The sequence below is a fragment of the Epinephelus fuscoguttatus genome, linkage group LG24, assembly GCF_011397635.1.
Source record: "Epinephelus fuscoguttatus linkage group LG24, E.fuscoguttatus.final_Chr_v1".
Lineage (NCBI taxonomy): Eukaryota > Metazoa > Chordata > Actinopteri > Perciformes > Serranidae > Epinephelus > Epinephelus fuscoguttatus.
In genome coordinates this window covers 687,127-708,610 of record NC_064775.1, presented here as the reverse complement: position 1 = coordinate 708,610, position 21,484 = coordinate 687,127, and the positions used below count along the sequence as shown (strand labels likewise).

General features: G+C 42.9%; 3 protein-coding genes across 6 annotated transcripts; 2 read left to right on the top strand and 1 right to left on the bottom strand.

Annotated features, from left to right (window-relative positions):
• Positions 1-1,648: 1,648 nt before the first annotated feature.
• ftcd (formimidoyltransferase cyclodeaminase) lies at positions 1,649-7,263 on the top strand. The gene is made up of 14 exons (XM_049570399.1): positions 1,649-1,791; positions 3,040-3,223; positions 3,300-3,428; positions 3,502-3,590; positions 3,687-3,866; positions 3,998-4,135; positions 4,218-4,349; positions 4,424-4,485; positions 4,627-4,753; positions 4,829-4,990; positions 5,078-5,121; positions 5,245-5,383; positions 6,336-6,431; positions 6,516-7,263. Exons 1-14 carry the CDS (start codon positions 1,738-1,740, stop codon positions 6,597-6,599), a joined length of 1,620 nt encoding a protein of 539 aa, XP_049426356.1. The 5' UTR covers positions 1,649-1,737; the 3' UTR covers positions 6,600-7,263.
• A 21-nt stretch (positions 7,264-7,284) lies between these two features.
• Positions 7,285-12,100, top strand: LOC125885035 (uncharacterized). Its single transcript, XM_049570398.1, has 4 exons — positions 7,285-7,404; positions 8,007-8,053; positions 9,218-9,538; positions 9,624-12,100. Exons 1-4 carry the CDS (start codon positions 7,349-7,351, stop codon positions 9,836-9,838), a joined length of 639 nt encoding a protein of 212 aa, XP_049426355.1. The 5' UTR covers positions 7,285-7,348; the 3' UTR covers positions 9,839-12,100.
• Positions 12,101-14,444: 2,344 nt separating this feature from the next.
• Positions 14,445-20,703, bottom strand: LOC125884674 (sorting nexin-9-like). 4 transcript variants are annotated; one of them, XM_049569759.1, is made up of 17 exons: positions 20,585-20,703; positions 19,169-19,255; positions 19,015-19,089; positions 18,234-18,345; positions 17,955-18,102; positions 17,571-17,655; positions 17,354-17,479; positions 16,473-16,590; positions 15,915-16,045; positions 15,734-15,837; positions 15,553-15,656; positions 15,383-15,460; positions 15,219-15,295; positions 15,055-15,144; positions 14,851-14,965; positions 14,682-14,773; positions 14,445-14,572 (listed from the first exon to the last, which is right to left on the bottom strand). In XM_049569759.1, the coding sequence occupies exons 1-17, from the start codon at positions 20,594-20,596 to the stop codon at positions 14,525-14,527; spliced, it is 1,602 nt and encodes a 533-aa protein (XP_049425716.1). In that variant the 5' UTR covers positions 20,597-20,703; the 3' UTR covers positions 14,445-14,524. The 4 variants fall into 4 exon arrangements, with proteins under 4 accessions (XP_049425716.1, XP_049425718.1, XP_049425719.1 ...); XM_049569761.1 differs by having other exon boundaries at positions 17,955-18,099; XM_049569762.1 differs by having other exon boundaries at positions 18,234-18,339.
• Positions 20,704-21,484: the final 781 nt, after the last annotated feature.

Sequence of the window (21,484 nt, the reverse complement as noted above, 5' to 3'; positions counted from 1 at the left end):
GTCTGATCCTCAGAACTTTTTTCTGCTTAGAGTTCCAAGGTTCTATCTTGCAGAACATGAAAAGAAGGAACAATTAAAAGCGTAATATTCCACAGAACCATTTCTTCTGTTGTTTTACAAATTAGAAATTTCATGCTAAGCAGATATCCACAGTTTCCCAAAGTCCCCAGATGAAACAACTTTAGATAGAGCTCTTGACATTAATGTGCACAACAGGTGAGAACATTATCGACTCTATGTTCTACCCCTCTTACCACTATTAGATCCCAGTGCGAGGACAGTTTGGCTTCCATGATTCTTCAAAGATCTTCAAAGATTTCATCCCAAAATCACCAGACACCATTTAAATACACAATAATTTTACCATCACCAAACCCACCAGGCAATGAACGCACGTGGTGAGGTTTAGGCAACGTCACCTTGCACTGCCTTCATCTGTCCCAAGAAAAGTTAGCCAAGACGTATCCAGGGACGGATCCCTTATGCAACAGGTGTAGAACAATAACAGGATCCCTCGTTCATACTTTCTGGACTTGTCCAAATGTTGATAATTGTTGGACATCAATATTTGATACATTCTCTCTGGTTTTTGGAGTCATTCGGAGTGGTTCCAGAGACCATATATCTTCCTAGACACTATTTTTGCAAACATTGCTTTTGCCGCCTTAATTCCGAGACGAAACGATCCACTGTTCTCCTGGTGCGAGGGTCCAGGATGAAGCCAACAACATACCAGAGATTACACAGGAACTTCCAAGGGAGCGCATTATTGTCCATGTCCATATTGTCCACGAATCGACAGTCTGAACTGCTCAAAGTGGACTTCATCTTTGTTGATGATCCTGGAGCCTTTGAAGTATAGCAGTTGCATCTTGGCCGAGGTCGTTTCAGTCACCTCTTCAGTCTACACACCTGGCTGTCATCGGCGTGCATCGATTACAATGTGGCCTTTGTGGACAGTTTTCATTTGTTTTGGGAGTGTAGACAATTTTTCTGGACTTCCGGACAGGCCCCTTGCCTTCCTCAGCCGATCGACACGCAGTGTTTGAGGTCCTTCAGGTTCGAGCCACCGCCGGATTAGTTTTGCTGATTTAATTACTGTATATAACAGGCGCAGACCCGCAAATATGTCTCCTTCCTGTTCCCCTCCTGTTTGTCTCAGTGTTACGTCGACAGGTAATAATCCTCATCCCTGCACACTTAACGGCAAGGCTGTCTAAACAACGGTGTGATATCTGTCGGTGTAATTGGGCTCCATCTAACCTCGTCACAATAAAGATCTGTCAGTCTGCCGGTTGTTTTAGTGTTTCATTTTTAAATGGACGTGTACGGAATCTAAGGTCTGTCACTATGTCAGAGATTTCTCCTTGTAGAACTAATCTTATTTTTCTTTTTCTGAAAAGCACTGCAGGTTAAGTAAAGGTTAAACACTGAGAGGAGTTTATCTGTCAGACCCTGAACTTTGACCTCTGGCATCCTAAAAACAACAACAGCTCCTCTCTGAGGGGGGACGTCAGCTGTAGGGGGCACTGCAGCACTCTGAGTTGATTCATAGAGACACTGTGTATGTGTAATGATTGTCAGCTGACCTACATACAGACCTGCTGCAGGGCTGTTAATCATTCACCTCACTGGGCTCCTGCTGAATGATCAGAGTGGGGGGTTTGAGGGTTTTTTGGGGGGGGGGTGAAGTTGGACCTGCAGAGTTTGGACTCTCTGACTCAGTCTGCAGACATCATGGCTCAGCTGGTGGAGTGCGTCCCCAACTTCTCTGAGGGTCGAAATAAAGAGGTTTGTTTTTTAATATTTAAATTAGTATCTGCAGGTTGTCTCAGACAGAACTGCAGCAAATAGACTTTTTTAACTTTGTGGGTTTTGTTCTCCTTCTCTGCGTCCACTGAAAATGTTCGTGTTTGTCACTGACAGGCTCAGGCTGATATTCTTAGTGTGTGACAACATGATGAAAGGATCCCGACAGAGATAGACGTTTATGTTAAAGAGTAAAGCACCAGAAACCGCCTGTTCTTGTCCCGAAGTCGTCACATACCGCCGAAAAACAGGCATTGTTTTGCAGCGCTGTTACACCATCGGGCAGCGTCATCAAGGACCTGGAAAACCCCTGAAGGGCGGTTGGGTTCAACAACACTGGCCGTTTTCCCACTTCCTGTGTAACCATGTGCGTTTGTTGCCTAAAACCTAACTAGTGCGTTTGTTGCCAAAAAACTAACTATGTGCGTTTGTTGCCTAAAACCTAACTAGTGCGTTTGTTGCCTAAAACCTAACTAGTGCGTTTGTTGCCTAAAACCTAACTAGTGTGTTTGTTGCCAAAAACCTAACTAGTGCGTTTGTTGCCAAAAAACTATGTGCGTTTGTTGCCTAAAACCTAACTAGTGCGTTTGTTGCCTAAATCTAATCACATACGTTTGTTGCCTAAAACCTAACTAGTGCGTTAGTTGCCTAAAAAATAACTATGTGCGTTTGTTGCCTAAAACCTAACTAGTGCGTTTGTTGCCTAAATCTAATCACATACGTTTGTTGCCTAAACCTAACCACTTGCGTTTGTTGCCTAAATCTAACCACGTGCGTTTGTTGCCTAAAAAATCACTATGTGCATTTGTTGCCTAAAACCTAACTAGTGCATTTGTTGCCTAAACCTAACCACGTGCGTTTGTTGCCTAAAAAATAACTATGTGCGTTTGTTGCCTAAATCTAACCACATACGTTTGTTGCCTAAACTTATGTGCGTTTGATGCCTAAATCTAACCACATATGTTTGTTGCCTAAACCCAACCACTTGCGTTTGTTGCCTAAACTTATGCGCGTTTGTTGCCTAAACCTAACCATTTGCGTTTGTTGTCTGAATCTCATCAAGTGTGATTTTGCCTAAAGCTTACCATGTGCATTTGTTGCCTAAACCTAACCAGGTGGGTTTGTTGCTTAGACCTCAACACATGCATTCGTTACCTGGTGATTCTGGTGATGGTAACATATCTGGTGCGTCTGAGACAGTTAACACAGATGATGACTCTTGTGTCTCAGGTGATCGATGCGATCGCCGCCGCCGTCTCTGGCACCCCGGGCTGCAGCCTGCTGGACGTCGACCCCGGTGCCTCCACCAACCGCACCGTCTACACCTTCGTGGGCTCGCCTGCGGCTGTGGTGGAGGGCGCGCTGAATGCTGCCCGGCAGGCCTTTACCCTCATTGATATGAGCAAACACTCAGGTAAGCGAGAACTCTGTGACCGCAACAGGAAGTACAACACAACAGGAAACAGCTGATGTGTGTGTTACCTGTTCAGGTGAGCATCCTCGGACCGGAGCGCTGGACGTCTGTCCCTTTATCCCCGTCCAGAATGTCTCCATGGACGACTGCGTCCAGTGCGCCATCGCCTTTGGACAGAGACTGGCAGAGATGCTGCACGTCCCCGGTGAGACGCCACATTAATAACCTCGGTCCATGGAGCCACGTCAGCAGCTAACCCTCCCTCTGTGTCTTCACAGTGTATCTTTATGGAGAAGCAGCACGAAAGGAAACGAGGAGAAGTCTTCCATCTGTCCGAGCCGGAGAGTATGAAGCTTTACCTGACAAGGTGATCATCACGAGGTCTCCCTGTGTCGTACCTTCAAAATAAAAGTTCATCAAAGTGTCTGAAACATAACGTCTTTTAATATTTTCTGTCCTCCAGCTGAAGCGTCCTGATTGGTCCCCTGACTTTGGCCCCGCCATGTTCGTACCATCGTGGGGCGCGACAGTAACCGGCGCTCGTAAGTTCCTTATCGCCTACAACGTGAACCTGATCAGCACCAAGGAGCAGGCTCACCGCATCGCTCTGGACATCAGAGAGCAGGGCCGAGGGAAAGACCAGGTGAGTCCTCAACTTGTATCTTCCAGGGTTTTTTTTTTCATTGTTAACTATGTTTTTCAGGGTTCAGGTGGAGTCTTTGTGACCTTCTGTGACCTCTGTCTGACCTTTCGTAACCTCTCTGTGTCTTTCAGCCGGGGCTGCTGCAGAAGGTGCAGGGGATGGGCTGGTACCTGGAAGAGTCCAACATTGCTCAGGTGTCCACCAACATCCTGGATTACGAGCTGACCCCCCTCCACAGGGTGCACCAGGAGGTCTGCAGGGAGGCTGAGGTCAGAGGTCAACCTCCATTCGCCAACCAGAAACATCAGGTTTTAATAATCTGATTATTGATTATTGGTTATTGGTGTTCAGGAGCTGAAGCTGCCTGTGGTGGGATCTCAGATCGTGGGTTTGATCCCTCTGAAGGCCGTGCTGGACTCTGCTGACTTCTTCATCCACAGAGACGGACTCTTTATCGTCGAAGAGGAGCACAAAGTCCGCCTGGTCAGTGACCGGTCGCAGATATCATATGATGTCATATTCTGTGATAAAGACGTGAGGTCTCTTTGTGTCGTCAGGTGATCAGTAAACTCGGCCTCGACTCTCTCGGTCCGTTCAACCCTGAGGAGAGAATCATAGAGTGAGTACTGATACACAGCACGAGTGTTTACACATGTCGTACTGTGACCTCACTGACACAGCTAGCTCTTAGCCTCTGTTTCAAGTCCTGATGCTACACTAAGCTTAGCTAGCAGTTAGACTGTGTGTGTTACCTGTGCAGGTACATGGTGAGGTCACAGGAGGACAGCCAGCTGGTGTCTCTGTCTGTGCAGCAGTTCGTTCGGAGTGTCGGCGCTCGGACGGCTGCTCCCGGCGGAGGATCGGTGTCTGCCGCTATCGCTGCTATGGTAACAACAAACATCAGTATGACACCATCTCCTCATACAAACATCTGTGATGACGGTAATGTGTGTGTCCTGCAGGGGGCGGCGTTGGGCGCCATGGTGGGTCAGATGACATACGGGAAGAGGCAGTTTGAGAACCTGGACAGCGTGATGAGGAGGCTGATTACGCCGTTTCATCACGCCATGAATGACCTGCTGATCATGGTGGACGCCGACTCATCAGCCTTCAACAGCTACATGGTCGTAACTGCATGATGTGTGAACGCTCAGTGTCCACTTCAGAGGACAGGGGACATTTTTGTTCAACTGCGTCTCATTTTGTTTCAGGCGGCCCTGAAAATGCCAAAGAACACTGCCGAGGAAATAAAAAGGTGAGGTGTGTGTGTGTGTGTGTGTGTGTGTGTGTGTGTGTGTAGTTTCATCATGTTTACTTCACTTCACACTGTGATCGATGATCTATAATCCATAATCAATAATCTTTAATCAATAATCAGGAGAGAGGCTGCGATGCAGGAGGGTCTGCAGCGAGCGGTGAGTGTGCCCTTGGCTCTGGCTGACAGGATCAGCGTCCTCTGGTCTCCTCTGAAGGAAATGGTCGTCCATGGAAACATCGCCTGCAAGTCTGATGCTCAGGTGACAAAAACACAGCTGACGCATCTGATCAGGGATCAGCCATCTTTACAGGAAATTACAGGTCAACCAGCAGCAAAGAAACTTCAAAATAAAACTTTAAATGAAACCTTTAGTTTTATGTTCCTATTTTAAGCTAACAACATTTTTTTTTCAAAATAAGACATAAAACTTTAAATAAATTCTTTGTTTTGAAGTTTTTATTGTCAGGTGGCAGCTCATGTCTTTTTTTCAAAAATAAAACTTTAATTTAAACCGTTTAAAAAAATCTTTTTAAAATTGTGTTTCCGGGTGGCAGCTAAAGCTTTCGAGGCGGCAGTTTTCAAAATAAAACTACAAATAAAACCTTTGATTTGAAGTTTGTGTTTCCAGGTGGCAGCTAACGTTTTATTTTTCAAAATAAAACTTAAAATTAAACCTTTTATTTGAAGGTTCTGTTTCCAGGTGACAGTCGCTTTCGAGGCAGTTTTTTTTTCAAAATAAAACCTTTAATGAAACTTTTAATTTGAAATTCATGTTTCCAGGTGGCGGGTAATGTCAGTTTTTTCAAAATAAAACCTTTAATGAGACTTTTAATTTGAAGTTCATGTTTCCAGGTGGCCGCTAATGTCAGTTTTTTCAAAATAAAACTTTAATGAGACTTTTAATTTGAAGTTCATGTTTCCAGGTGGCAGCTAATGTCAGTTTTTTCAAAGTAAAACTTTAAATGAGACTTTAAATTTGAAGTTCATGTTTCCAGGTGGCCGCTAATGTCAGTTTTTTCAAAATAAAACTTTAAATGAGTCTTTTAATTTGAAGTTCATGTTTCCAGGTGGCAGCTAATGTCAGTTTTTTCAAAATAAAACTTTAGATGAGACCTTTAATTTGAAGTTCATGTTTCCAGGTGGCAGCTAATGTCAGTTTTTTCAAAATAAAACTTTAGATGAGACCTTTAATTTGAAGTTCATGTTTCCAGGTGGCAGCTAAAGCTTTAGAGACGGCGGTTTTCGGAGCGTATTACAACGTCATCATCAACCTTAAAGACGTGACAGACGACACCTTCAGGATGGCTGTAAGTGCGTTGCCTTGCTCTGTAGGTGACGTTTGTTTAAATAAAGTTTTCTTGTTAATCATTAGTCATTGTTTTATGCTGCAGACTCAGAAGAGAGTGGCGGCGTTGCTGCAGGAGGCGAAGGAGAGCGCCGCTGCCGTCCTCCTCGCTGCTGACAAGAGGAACTGAATCTTCTTCTTCTACGACGTTTAACCTCAGAATCTTAGTCAGTTATCTTAGTGTTTTTACGTGATCAGTTAATGAACCTGGTCTACAGCTACGTCTTATTTTAATATCGTCCACAGAAGATGATTCACTGTTCTCCTCCCTGATGTTAAATGTTAATAAAACTGTTTCTGATCTTTGACCCTAAAAAGACTGAACAACTTTGAAAGCTCCTGAAAGACATGTAAAGAACAGAAGAAGGTCCTGATGGTCATGGTCTTGATGATCATGGTCCTGATGGTCATGGTCCTGACTGTCACATAGTTTCACACAGTAATTATTTATTACATTTACAAAAATGTAATTTTTAAAATTTGTGTTAATTTATGAAAAACATTACTCAGCCTGTCTGTTAAGCTAACATTAGCTTAGCATTATCTCGTTAATGAAGTTAACGTGAGTCTCGGCCGATGTGTTCTCTCTATATATATTATATACTGTAGTCAAAATATATATTCAGTGTTGGTGACTGTACTGGGTCATCGTTAATCATGACACACTGTTTAATGCTTCATAAAAACAAATGACATTTTAATCATATAAAGTGTCGGTGGCTCTGTGCTTGTGTTGCTTGGTTACAGCCAGTGTTAATGCAGCTTGGTTTCAATAAAGAATAAAAAAAAAAGGTGAACTCTTGCACGAACTCTCGCGAGACTTGTACACACACAGCTGTTCCCCGCCTGAGCCCAGAGGACACTTCAGAGGAGTGAACGATGAGTTTAAAAACAACTTCTACCCGTTACAGACTGCAGAGGACATGTCCAATGAGGTCAGTTCATGTCCATGTAAAGACAAGTAGAGCTGAGGGGGACATTTGTCAGCTAAGCTAGCAGTTAGCATGTTGTAGCAGTTAGCTTAGTTAGCTAGCGGGACGAGGATCTTCTTTAAGGAGATTTAATCTAAATCAGTGATTAAGAAACATGCGGGAAAAGTGTGGCACAACACTGGGACATGCAAGACACTTCTATAATATACTGAAACAGGTTGGGCAGGGGCCGGAGGGGAGAGGCAGTCATCACACGACTTAGGATAAGGCACACAGGACTGAATAATACACTACATGAAATAGGTAAACACCCTGATGGCAAATGTCATCACTGTGGTCAGTCTGAGTCTGTGCAGCATGTTGTGTAGAGCGTATGAGGAGGAAAGAGGGCACTGGTAACGGCAGCAGAGAAGGCAAAGATATGTTCAAGTGTAGGGAACCTGCTCGCAGTAGAGTCAAATAATATACTCAAACATCTAATCACATATCTAAGAGATATATGAGAGTTAGTGCAGAGCCAGTGAAAAGCTTTATTGATTTAATTTAATATTAAAGGACGCCTGTCATGTTTGTAATGATGAGTGGGTGTGTTTGTGTCTCCACAGTTTACAGTTTCTGCTCTGGGCAGTCCTGGTGTACAGATCTGACACAGGTGAGTTCATCTGAATAAACATAACCGACGTTTTCTGTGTTTTACATGACAGAAAAACATCAGGTTAAAAATGTCATTTTCCTGTGAGAGAGAGGGTATGTAATATTCAACATGACAAACTGTGCTCAGACACCAGCTGGAGTTTAGCAGCTGCTCCTGAGTGGAACATCTCGACAGTAGTAGGCCCGTTTCCACTGAAGAAGTTCCTGGTACTATTTGGGGGGCAGGAACTTTACAGGAACGTCCTCTCACTCGGCCCTCTCAACCACCGTGTCTCCACTGAGAGGGCGGAGTAGCAGGAAGGTTCCTGTAAAGTTACCGAGCTCTGGATGTGACGTGATCGTTGCGTGACCATTTTGACCGGGGCGACGCAGCAAAGAAACAACGAACAATTTGTCTTCCATTTCTTGCTTTTCTTCTTACGACTCCTTTTAAAAATGCAACTCCTCGTCTGCTGAGTTTTAAAAATGCCGGCTATTTTGTTGTTTCTGATGACGTCACATCCCGCCTTGAGTATATCCAATCAGCACCGCCCCAGCCAGGAGTTTCTCGGGGCCGTTCTGAGTACCTACTCCGAGGCAGGGACTTGTTTAGCCCCTGTAAAAGTTCCTGAACTCTGTCCTTCGGGGGTGGTTCCTGCAGTGGAGACACATACCAATGGCCCCGGCCCCATAAAATTACCCCGAAGTTCCTGCGGTGGCAGTGTGTACTTGTGTCTGTGTGTCAGTTAGCATTAGAGCGCAAATTCCGCTGGAAACGCTGCAATATGCTGCTAAAAAACACCCAGGTTTGGTGGCACAGACGCCGCTGGAAATGCTGTGGTGTGTTGCTAAAAACCACCCTGGATTGGTGGTGCAGACACTACTGGAAAGGCTGCGATGTGTTGCCAACAAACATCCAGGTTTGTTGGCACAAACACCGCTGGAAAAACTGCTGTGTGTGGCTTAAAAACAATCTAATTTTGTGGTGCAGATACCACTGGAAATGCCGCGGTATGGCACTATACAACGCTCCGGTTAGGTGGTGCAGACGTGGCTGAAAACAGCTGCACTGTAAACATTGTGATGTGTCGTTAAAAACACCCGGGCGAAGCGGTGCAGGCGCTACTGGAAACGGTTTGTTGTGTGTCAAAGTGTTGGAGGTAACATTTGTGTCGTTTCACAGTGAGCTGCCGCCTGAAGGTCGACGGTTGTGTCGGAGGAGACGTCCTGCTGCCGTGCGTCTACAGCGACTCTCTACCACAGACATTCTCTGTCTACTGGAGCGACAACGACAACAACATCGTGCTGGACATCCACAGCAGTGTCCCCGACCTCTCAAGCCAGCACGTGAAGTTCAGAGGTCGAGTGTGGAGCGACCCGCAGCTGTGCAGGAAGGGGAACTTCTCCATCGTGATGAAGAACGTCTTGCAGTCTGACAGCTGTCCGTATGACTGTTACATCCCGTCGGTGAACTTCCACCAGAGGGTGGCGCTCTCCGTCTCAGGTTTGTAGCTGTCCCAGAGACAGTTTATTAAAACAGCACCCAGCAGCAGGTCTGACGTGTGGCCCTGTGTGTGTTCCTGTTGCAGGTACATGTGGAGCGTCAGGTGGAGGTACTACAGTAACACCACACCCCTTCCTCACGGTTCTGCCTCCTCTTCTTCTGTCTCTGATGTGGACGGGTTTAAAATGGACAGAAAGTCTTTTCCCACATCATTTCAGGCCACAACAAGACTCTGAGGACAGACACGTGTCACACCTCACGCTCAAGGGTTTAGTTAAAAAAGAGTTCTATGTACTGTAAGGTCGCGGCTGAAAGCACCAGGAACACCACGCTCTGCCATTTTAACACCATTACACACACAGACTGAGTGCCGCAGTCTGGTTCTTCATTCATTGGCCACGAGCTGAATCAGCCTCAGAGGTCCCTCCTCTCTAAAGCAAACTGACCAGCTGATTTAAACCTGTAAAAATGCTGAACAGATGTTTTAATGTTGTAAATCGGTGAAAAACCATTTAATGATGCAGTTCAGCTGCTGATTGGACAGGGAGCTGCTGACATCACTCGCAGGGCTCTTCATTTTGTGTTTGAATGCGTAACGTACGAAGGCTTTGTGGCTTTTTTTAATATTTGTTTCACACATGAAGGAAACGTAGCCTTGATTGTTCGCCTCGTACATATCTATGCAAACATGTTTTTATTATTTTTGTACTTAAAGTACTTGAACACAGAGAAACTTTTTTATGACCTGTGAAGCTTGTTTTTTAGTTTTTTTACTTTTTTTGTTGCAGAAAACGTTTAAGTTTACATACACATTATTTATAGAAGGTTTAAACTTTAAACATTTAAACGGTCCAGGTGGATTTCCTGTTTGGGATATTTGTAAATGCAGCTGGGTTCGGGTCTGAAGAGGGTACGTGGTTACGAATAATGAATGAATGTTGGTTTGTTATTGCAGCAGCTGACAGGAAGTAAAGAGATCTTTCACTAAGATCGAGCTGACCCACTCTTAACAGTGTTCTAAGCGACCAAACGCTCACAGATCCAGACGCGGCAGGAACATTGATATTATACTAAGCAAGGAGACGTTAAAACAGTGCGCACCGTATATGTTTTGATCTATTTCATACTTCAGATTTATATAGTTTAGCGTTAATTGGTGACAGAAAAGAACGAATGTTATTCTGCAGGGAAACGCGTGTCCTTACTGTGCATATTGAATCTTGAATCTATGTTTTATGGAGACCCTGTGTGTGCTCAGAGTTGTGGCACAAGTTACGCACCGAAATCTGGCGGAAGAAAAATAAGTATGAGGAATAACACGTGTGTTCTTGTATGTGTTGTGCACATCAGGCTGGAAGAGGCATGTGCGTCATGCTTGAGGCGCACATTACACCCACGAGTGTCTCGCTGCAGGTGCAGGTGATAATAGAGGGCCGTCGGGTGAGGCCACCCCGCATGTGGACGCCGGGCCTTGCTGGTGCGGTTTGGCGCACGGGAACAGGCCTTGAGCTTGAGAGTGTGCAGGGGACGTCTTCGTCGGCAGGCTGATGCTGAGGGGCAGGGAGGTTGGTTGAGCTGCTCTGGCCCCCCTTCCAGATGACTCATCCTCACCCGTGTCACTGGGGGACCAGAGGCCCTCGTCCCTCAGGTCATCTAGCAGGGAATTAGTGCGTTAGGTAGCAGCGCTTTGTGTGACTTATGCGCTGATGAAGTGGTGGGTGATCGATGTGCCTGACATCGATTGATTTAGTTTCAGCACCGCGGTAGTGTTCAGCTCCTGTTAAGAGCGATCCTAAGAAGGGCATTAAGAAGGCATCTGGAAAACACTCGTATCTTAGCGACCCTTCTTACCAAAGACATTCTTAACTGTGCTGTAAGTCCTAAGATCACTCTGAACTGGGAAACGCAGCCTTTGACTGTGACAACCATCCCTGACTGTGACAACCGTCCTTGACAACCGTCCCTGACTGTGACAATAGTACCTGACTGTAACAACTGTCCCTGACTGTGACAACCGTCCCTGACTGTAACAACCGTCCTTGACAACAGTCCCTGACTGTTTCAGCCATTGGTCATGTGACCATCGGCCTGCTAAGGTCATAGTACTGTACGGGCTGTAGAGTCCAGTCTAGTCGAATTAAGGGAATGTTTTTCTGGAAGTCTGATGAGTCCAGCAGAATAATGGGAATAAAAATGGACGTATGGAAGTTATGTATTCATCCTGTATTTGTCATAAGATTCCATTAATTTGCCAGATAAATAGCATGTGATGATGTGCCATATGGTGAGGCAACTAAAGGGGGTTCCCGCTCTTTCATTATTTTCTACCCAAATAAGTTAATTATTAAAAGGTACTGTTTTTATATTGAGGATGTGTTTTTAATTTAAGGGCAGTTTTTAATCTGACCAAATGTGTGTCATATTTGCACTAAACAATGTCTTTGTCCTTTTCATGTCAGTCTGAAGCTGTTTTGACTTTTGTTTTACTGTAAAACAATAAGTGTGTGCATGACGTGCACTGATTAGCTATTTAATTCTGAAATAAATATCTTAATCTTTAAAGAGAGATCTGAGTTTTCTGTAGTCCCGACTTTGTGCTACAAGATGGAGTCACAATTGTTCAAACTTTATTCCTCTGTACAGCTGAAGAAACTACAACTGTTACTACTGCAGGTACTACTACTGTAACTGTAATATTGTTACTACAAGTACTACTACTATTACAGTACTGTAGTACTGCTACTACTGATGCTAACGCTACCTATATCACTTCAACTATAGCGCTGCTGCTATGCTACTGATGCTAACGCTACCTATATCACTTCAACTATAGTGCTGTTACTGGTATCTGGCAGCAGGTGGCAGCAGAGCAGCAGAGACACACCTGGAGGTACTGAGTCACACAGGTGAACATCAGCAGAGCAGAGAACCTCATCTCATCCTGTTATTTCCCTCCAGCTGACGACAGCACTGTTCAGGTATTTAACTGTAACACAGGTGTGACATGACATCATACAGGTGTATCATAACTGAACAGCTGTTCACAGTAAAGCAGGTTCATTTCTGTATTTACAAGACTGCGGTCTGACCACACCAAACTCCATTAAAAAAAAACTAGGGATTTTATGTTCTCTACTATGACAGGTGATACAGAACCCCTGTGGAACTAAATAAAAATGATCACTACGTCCCAGCAGAATCCACCCGAGTGTTTCCATGACGAGCAGTAACTCTTCAAACATCCCGTGACACTGTGCGAAAGCCACTGAGAGCGAGGAATGTAAAACAAGCTGGTTTTTAAATGGAGTTTGGTGTGTAGTGCGTCTGTAACAACACGGTGAAATACTGGAATTTAAACAAAATATTTAGCAACATTGACATATTTTTGTGCGCCAAATTCAGCAGAAGCCCTTATTAATTATTATTAACTTCAAATACATTATCTGGTTGATGTTTTACATGTCACTGAGGGCAGCTGAGTCGCCTGATAAATCTGGGGCTGCTTTAACTCTGATAAACAGAGACACAGATAACAGCCAGTTCCATCTGGACAGGAAATGAGGCGTACGCTCAGTTTTCCTGCAGCTTCTCCACTTCCTGTCTTGGGGTCAGAGGTCACGGTCAGATGGTGACTCAGCAGGAAATTCTAATGTTTGTCGTTTTGGGTGAGAGTGAGACCTCCTCACAGCTGATCAAATCTGCTGCTTTAATCTATGATTTTTATTTAAAAATTTAAAATTCCCTTAAATTTTTAATACTTTGTTTAGTTATTCCTTAATTTATCATTCATTTTATTACTTTTAATAATATACATTTAATTATTCTTTGATTCCTTATTTTTATTATTTTTATCTTTTAATTTTTTAATTTATTTATTGTTTAATAATATTCATCATTCTTTTATTTGTGATTTTATTATAGCGTTCATAAAATTACATGAAATTAATCTTTAATTTCTGCTTTATTTTGACTGTTTCTTAATTTATACTTATTCATAATTCATTTCATTTAATTATTAATTCTTATAATTCATGTTCAAGTATAATTAATTTCAGAATTATTTCATTTCTTTTTAATTTGCATTTAATTTTATTTTATTATTACTTTATTAATTTATACTTATTCTTTAATTTCGGAGATTATTTATTTATTGCTTTTGAATTACTTTCTAATAATTATTTTTTCCATTTTAGTTTATCACTTTTAATAATTTACATTTAATAATTCTCACATTTTTTATTTTACTGTTACTTTCTAAACATTTACCTTTAATTTGTTTATTTTTCATGCGTTTTTAATAATTTATATTTAGTTATTCCTTAATTTCTGATTTTATTTATTATTACCTTTGGTAATTTATTATTCTTTTATTTGAGATTTTATTTCAGTTCCTTTAATAATTTATATTTATTATTTGTTAGTTTCTTTTACTTTATCATTAATTTCTAATAATTCATATTCAAGTATATTTTTAATTTCAGATTTATGATTATTTTATTACTTTTAAATTTATATTACATATTATTTTTGATTTACTTTATTACTGTTAAAATCGTTCTTGATTTTATTTCTCTAGAACTTTCTCATCATTTATGAAATTTATTTATATTTATAAAATCTTTGTTTTTAATTTACATTTTCTAATAACTCATATGAAATTATTCTTAGATTTTTAATTTATTTTATTTGTTATTAAATCATTTGTATTTGTATTTGATTAGTTGACATTTTCCAATATTTTATTTCTTATTTATTTTAATTACTAATAATTAAAATAAATAAACCTGCGATATTAATACATAACAGACAGACAGTTTGAAGTGAGGTGAATTTAATGTCTCAGATTAAAACATAAACAGGAAGTGACAAACTACATGTTTTAAATATTAAATATTAACAACGTGGCTCATTAATATTCAAACAGACTTTTATTTTGTTAACAGTGTCACAGTGATGTCATCAGCGGCGGCGGTGATGTCATCATCCTCACAGTGTGGTGAACTGGCTCAGAGCTCCTCGCAGCTTATCAGCGATCTGACCAATCGGAGAGCAGACAGGAAATGATGTCACACAGCTGTAAGCATGCCCTGACCTCTGACCCCGCCCCTCTGACCCCGCCCCTCTGACCCCGCCCCCTCCTCACCTGCTGGTAGAAGGTCACCTGTTGCTCCAGGTAATGTTGCATCACTCTGTTGTAGTCATGGATACGGTTACTATGGAAATGATTCATCTCAGCTGGAGGGACACACAAAGAGTTACACACTGTGTGTAGTGTTGTATGTACAGTGTGTAGTAGTGTGTAGTAGTGTTACCCTGCAGGCCGTAGCTCATGCAGCTGATTCGTCGGTTCATCAGCTTCCTGTCGTTGTGGTTAATTTTCCCAGCAGACACCAGACGGTCCGACTCCTTCACCTTCTCTACTGCAGCCTGGACACACACAGGTGAGACCACGCCCCCTCAGTGACATCACCACCACCTCCTGAAGCCCCGCCCCCTCAGTATTAATGTACCAGTACCTTGTGCACTGTGATGATGTCAGGGAAACATCCCAGCAGGCCTTTGTACTCGCTGTTCGTCTCCAACAGGAAGTGAAGGTCCTTCAGTGGCTGAGGGAGGTCAAAGGTCACCAGAGGTCACCAGAGGTCAGACTGCAGGCTGAGTTTACAGAATGTTTGCTTACCTGCTGAGCGACGATCTCTGCGATCTCCTCGTACGTTTTTCCCGTGGCTGTCAGAGCGTCCGTCAGCGTCTCCTCACCTGATGACATCATCACAGTATTAACGACACCTGAGCTTTGACAGCTCATCTCCTCCCTCCTTGTCTCCTCCCTCCTTGTCTCCTCACCTGGATACTTGCTGCTGGTGAACACAGCTGACAGGTTCCTGAAGGCTCGACCGATCCGCTCGTACTCTTTAGGCAGCGCTGCACAGTAACATACACAGTGACACACACACATAAACACACACACACACACACAGTCTTTGCACTGTGTGTACAGGTGTAAGTTCACGTACGTCCGGTGCAGCGTTTCCAGTGCGTGTGTCCGACGTTCAGCAGCTCTTTGACTCCGTCGTCCATCGACTTTGTGAAGTGGCTGTGGAGCTCACACTGACGCTCACTACACACAGGAAACACACATTAACACACACACTTTAACACACACACACAAGCGTTATATTTCAGTCGCTAACTTACACCTCGGTGACGTCCAACTCGGCAGCCTCGGGTTCGATCAGGCTGAACATCATCGGCCCCACCGTCTCGTCCCTCTCAGCCGCCCTCTTCCCCGCCTTCCACTCCTGAAACATCAAAATGTTGCTTCAGCCAATCAGGACGCAGCTACGGGACCAGCCGAGTGGCCGACACATGTACCTGCCTTCTCGTCTCTGTAGGTGAGGAAGAGCTGGAAGACTTCGCTCTGAGAGACGACTGGGTGACGACACATCCGGGTCATCCAGGACTGCAGCTGCTCCATCCTCATCCTGATGAAGTCCTCCTCGAAGCGTCCTGAGGGGACAGACAGGTGGACACAGAGACAGACAGATGAACACAGAGACAGACAGGTGGACACTGAGACAGACAGGTGAACACAGAGACAGACAGGTGAACACAGAGACAGACAGGTGGACGCTGAGACAGACAGGTGAACACTGAGACAGACAGGTGGACACTGAGACAGACAGGTGAACACAGAGACAGACAGGTGGACACTGAGACAGACAGGTGAACACAGAGACAGACAGGTGGACGCTGAGACAGACAGGTGAACACTGAGACAGACAGGTGGACGCTGAGACAGACAGGTGGACACTGAGACAGACAGGTGAACACAGAGACAGACAGGTGAACACTGAGACAGACAGGTGAACACTGAGACAGACAGGTGGACACTGAGACAGACAGGTGAACACAGAGACAGACAGCTCATACTCACCTGTGACCTGTTTGTCGGGCAGCGAGGGGATTGGCAGAACGGAGCCGAATTTCTCCAGCAGACGCTCATACAGCCAATCAAAATGCTTGTAGCGATGATTGACAGGTCTGTTGCTCGTCTGGAGGGAGGCGGTCAGAGTGAGTATTACTGAGTATTACTGTGAGTATTACTGAATATTACTGAGTGTATAACTGTGTATAACTGAGTATTAGAATATTACTACTGTGAGTATAACTGAGTATTACTGTGAGTATTATGTGAGTACAACTGAGTATTACTGTGAGTATTATACTCAGTTATACTCACAGTAATACTCACAGTAATACTCAGTTGTACTCACATAATACTCACAGTAATACTCAGTTGTACTCAGTTGTACTCACATAATACTCACAGTAATACTCACAGTAATACTCAGTTATACTCAGTTGTACTCACATAATACTCACAGTAATACTCACAGTAATACTCAGTTGTACTCACATAATACTCACAGTAATACTCAGCAATACTCACGAGTATTACTGTGAGTATAACTGAATATTACTGAGTATTAATGTGAGTATTACTGTGAGTATTAGTTATACTGTGGGTATTATGTGAGTATAACTGAGTATTACTGTGAGTATTATGTGAGTACAACTGAGTATTACTGTGAGTATTACTGTGGTTATTATTGAGAGTATTACTGCAAGTATTACAGTACTACTGTAAGTATTACAGTATTACTGTGAGTATTACTGCGAGTTTTACAGGACTACTGTGAGTATTAAAATGTTACTGTGAGTGTTACAGTAATTCTGCAAATATTAGGCTATTACTGAAAGTAATATTACTAGCAGTATTACTGTGAGTATCGCAGTAGTACTGCAGGGTCTTACATTGGGAGTGAGCTGGTACTCAATGAAGCTCTTCAGTCCGTACAGTTTGGACTCTTTCTTCGGATCGGCGATCAAACAGTCGAGAGGAGCCGACGGGTAGAGCCAGACCGGACCCACCTCTCCCATCTGATTGGATGATGAACAGTGAGAGCCAATCAGAGGGCAGGGATCGGTGTGATACAGTGATCGGTAATGATCAATTAAGTTGATTACTCACGTAGACAGGAAGTCTGTCTCTGCTGTTGGCTGGAGGTTTGGCCAACAAGAAGACTTCAGGGCTTGGACCTTTGGAGAACGGAAACCTGAGAACACACAAGATCACTGGACTCTACTGGACTCTGCTGGACTCTACTGGACTCTGCTGGACTCTACTGGACTCTGCTGGACTCTGCTGGACTCTACTGGACTCTGCTGAACTCTGCTGGACTCTGCTGGACTCTACTGAACTCTGCTGAACTCTGCTGGACTCTGCTGGACTCTACTGGACTCTGCTGGACTCTACTGGACTCTGCTGGACTCTGCTGGACTCTACTGGACTCTACTGGACTCTGCTGGACTCTGCTGTAATTCTACTGTGAATCAACCATGTGGATGTTTTTACCTGTTCAGGGAGATCTTCATGGACGGCCCATGGGCGCTCCGTCCTAAAGCTCCTCCCTCCTCGTCCAGCTGATCATCACCATGGTAACCGCCCACCGATTGGTCGTCCCAGTCATCGTCCCACTCGCCATCATCGTACTCGACAGCTGCTGGAGACAGAAGACAGGTTTCTGTCCATTATCGGACCGCACTGTATCGTCACTCAGTGTTTGAACTGTTGGAACTAAAACACGTATCTGATGGAGGTACGTCTTTGACTTTAAACAGGACTACGTGTTACCTTGTTGTGTCTGCGTAAATCCTCGACTGTCCCATCCTTCTGTTGTGTTACTGACAAAGGCCCCGGCCCCCCAGGAGTCCCCGCTTCCTTCACTGACACCACCGACCTGTAACTAAACATCAACAACATGACGGAGACAGAAACTGAACTTTTCAGTCTTTGTGTTCATTCATTTGTTTTGCGTCTCTTTGTGGTTGTTTTGCACCTCTTTGTGGTAGTTTATGTATCTTGTGGTTGTTTTGTGTCTCTTTGTGGTAGTTTGTGTCTCTTTGTGGTTGTTTTGTGTCTCTTTGTGGTAGTTTGTGTCTCTTTGTGGTTGTTTTGTGTCTCTTTGTGGTAGTTTGTGTCTCTTTGTGGTTGTTTTGTGTGTCTTTGTGGTTGGTTAATCAGTGCAGTCTCTCTCTGTATGCAGATGATTCCGTTGTTTATTACAGAGTACATTGTGCAGGTTGCTGTGTCTTTTTAAATTGTTGCTGTGTCTTTTTAAATTGTTGCTTGGCAACCACCACATAACTTTGGCCTAACTATTACTTTGCTGCAGAACCAGCAGCAGGTCGCTTTGAGGCTTATTATGGGATACAGTTTGACGATGTGATGTCATTATCAGGACTCATTAGTGTCTGTAAAAACGTTCTCAACTGTGTCAACCATTCTTTCAGCCTGAGGCGTTCAGGGACCTCCTGCAAAAACTGTGAGAGAAACACTGGTGGAAAACATTGGGCAATTTGGGCAAAGGCGCCCCAGGATGTGGGCGGAGCCTGTGGATGTTTGTGGTGTTCACCTGTAAATATCCCTCAGGTACTAGACCGGTTTGTCTGCTGGAGTTCTGGGCTTTGATCCAGCCTCCACCCACCGTCTGCACACACACACACACACACACCCGTCAAAACTCAGTGTGTGTGTCATGTTTACATACACACTGATGTGTGTGTTACCTGGTCGAGCACACAGATGGTCTCTCCCCGTCTCACTGACAGCTCGTTGTTTCCTGGTTCAGCCGTGAAGTCGTAGAGAACCTCGGCCTGAAACAAACAAACAAACAAACATGTACAGACTCCGCCCTCTGTGTCTCTGACGCTGTCACGCTCCTTCACCAGGCGTCCTCTGAGTGTGTGTGACAGGAGAAGTCATGAACCTGACTTCCTGTTGACCAGAGCTCTGTCCGCAGCGTCAGGTGGTCGTCGCTTCATGTTTTCACTGCTGAACGCACACTTCCTGTTTCCTGTCGTCTTCGTTCATCTGTTAAACATCGAGCCTGCAGCAGAAAACTGAACCCTGGACGTTTACCATCATTCTTCTTTTTCTGACAGGAAATGGTTTTTTTGTATTTATTTCCTGAGTAAACATGTAAAACACATGTTTGTAAGATGTTAACATGTATATCTGTACGAGTCTGCAGTCAGACAGGAGTGTTTCAATATTTTTAAGAAAATCTTTCAAACAGAAGGTTCAGTTTATTTTAATTTAATTTTTTGTATTTGTTTATCGTCTCCTGAAGAAAACTGTTTTTTTTTTTTTAAATATCCTTTCTGTTTTATTCCTTTAAGGTCTTTCTAATATTCCTCTCACACTCTTGTAGTGTTTTTACATTATTTTTTCCTCTATGACATTTTTAGATTTTTATTTTTACAGTACAAACTGTCAGTTTTAAAAGATATTAACGTGTTTGTAATCTTTATTATTTAATTTAATTCTATTGTTAGTTAGAAAATGTGTAATATCAATACATTTCAATAATATTCTGTATTTATAGAATATTAATTATTTTATTTTTATTATTATTAAATGTATTATTTTTATATTAATTTTCCTGCCTGTGATGTCTGACAGACTCCAGCAGAATATTTCTATTTTCTTATGTGTTCAAGCAGATGTTTATGTTTTTGTTGTTGTTTATAACCTCTGTTTATTTTCAGAACATGATTTCTAACAGATTTTTAAACATTTCAGCAAAAGTCAGACTTGTGTTTAATTCGACTTATTTTAATGTAAAACACTATTTCTGATGATGTTCATCCTCACGATGTTCCGACCAAACTCCTGCAGAATTACACATGATTTTTCTGCGTGTTTACGCGGTCAAACTTCCGGTTTCTGTGCGGTGTTTGGTGTTTTTCTTTAACGAGAGAACCTTTAATATTCCGTTAGAACCGTTCCGCTTCGTTAACTCTGTTTAATTCGGTCTAAACACCGAGATTTCTCCGGTAACCGGAGCCTTTTACCCACCGCTTCAATCAACAGATTTCTCTATGGGGTTCTGCACGAGCCGAGAGCGGAGGTCCGCTCTGATGTCCGGCTGCAGGTCAGAGGTCAAAGGTCACCGCCTCCTCACAGGTGAGGAGCCGTCTTACCTGTAGAGCCATGATGACGCAGCAGCTTCTTTGCTTCTGGTCAAAGTTTCATCCTGACAGCTGCAACAACTTCTGTTGCTCCTTCTTCTTCTGCTGCTGCTGCAGCCACACCACAACACTTCCGGTCATCACCTTCACAACAAAAGCCTCGCGCTATATTTATATCTGTGACTTTAATTTTAAAACTTCCGAAAATCAATAAAACAGAGAAACTAATTAATTCTTAGTTTCATCTGCAACAGTTAAAGAACAAAACTAAAAATGTGTATTTAATTAAATAATTTTGATTAATTATAAAATAAATCATTTAAAATAATTAAGGTTACTGACACAATAATCAGAGTCATGTGCTTTTATTTTTAAAGTCCGTCTTTTTGTTTCCGTTTTTTGACCGTTTTTTGGTAGAAAACTTGACAGAACGTGACGTCAGACATCCGGAACAGCTGAGTGGTTCGGGAAGGCGTTTCCTGTTACACACACACACACACACACACACACACACTATTGGGAAAATAAACAAACGGTGAACTGTAAAACAACACAACACCACACGAAAACACAATAAATACAACACTGTAAAAAAACAACAACGCTGTAACAATTTAATACCTTTTAAGTTGAAACACTGTAAAAAAAATATTGTTCTTCACTGTTGAATAAAAAAACAACGTACTACACTACAAAAAATTACCAACTAGTAATTTTTAGTTTTACAACAAACCAACAATACACTGTAAAAAATGTGTTACTCTAAAACCATACAACAATACACTGTGAGAGATATTCCTCTACACTGTAAAAAATATACACTATTTTAAGCAGTACAACACAACACTGAAAAATATTATTCTTCACTGCTGGAAAAAAAAGTACTGAACGATGGAGTAAACCTTCACTGTA

Excerpts from the sequence above, each read along its gene's own strand:
- ftcd (XM_049570399.1), top strand. The coding sequence starts at position 1,738 with ATGGCTCAGCTGGTGGAGTGCGTCCCCAACTTCTCTGAGGGTCGAAAT. Across the intron at positions 1,792-3,039 it reads CTGAGGGTCGAAATAAAGAG|GTGATCGATGCGATCGCCGC; the intron begins GTTTGTTTTTTA and ends CTTGTGTCTCAG. Across the intron at positions 5,122-5,244 it reads ACTGCCGAGGAAATAAAAAG|GAGAGAGGCTGCGATGCAGG; the intron begins GTGAGGTGTGTG and ends ATCAATAATCAG.
- LOC125885035 (XM_049570398.1), top strand. The coding sequence starts at position 7,349 with ATGAGTTTAAAAACAACTTCTACCCGTTACAGACTGCAGAGGACATGT. Across the intron at positions 7,405-8,006 it reads CAGAGGACATGTCCAATGAG|TTTACAGTTTCTGCTCTGGG; the intron begins GTCAGTTCATGT and ends GTGTCTCCACAG. Across the intron at positions 9,539-9,623 it reads GGTGGCGCTCTCCGTCTCAG|GTACATGTGGAGCGTCAGGT; the intron begins GTTTGTAGCTGT and ends TTCCTGTTGCAG.
- LOC125884674 (XM_049569759.1), bottom strand. Across the intron at positions 18,103-18,233 it reads ATTTACGCAGACACAACAAG|CAGCTGTCGAGTACGATGAT; the intron begins GTAACACGTAGT and ends TTCTGTCTCCAG. Across the intron at positions 16,046-16,472 it reads GCCCGACAAACAGGTCACAG|GACGCTTCGAGGAGGACTTC; the intron begins GTGAGTATGAGC and ends CTGTCCCCTCAG.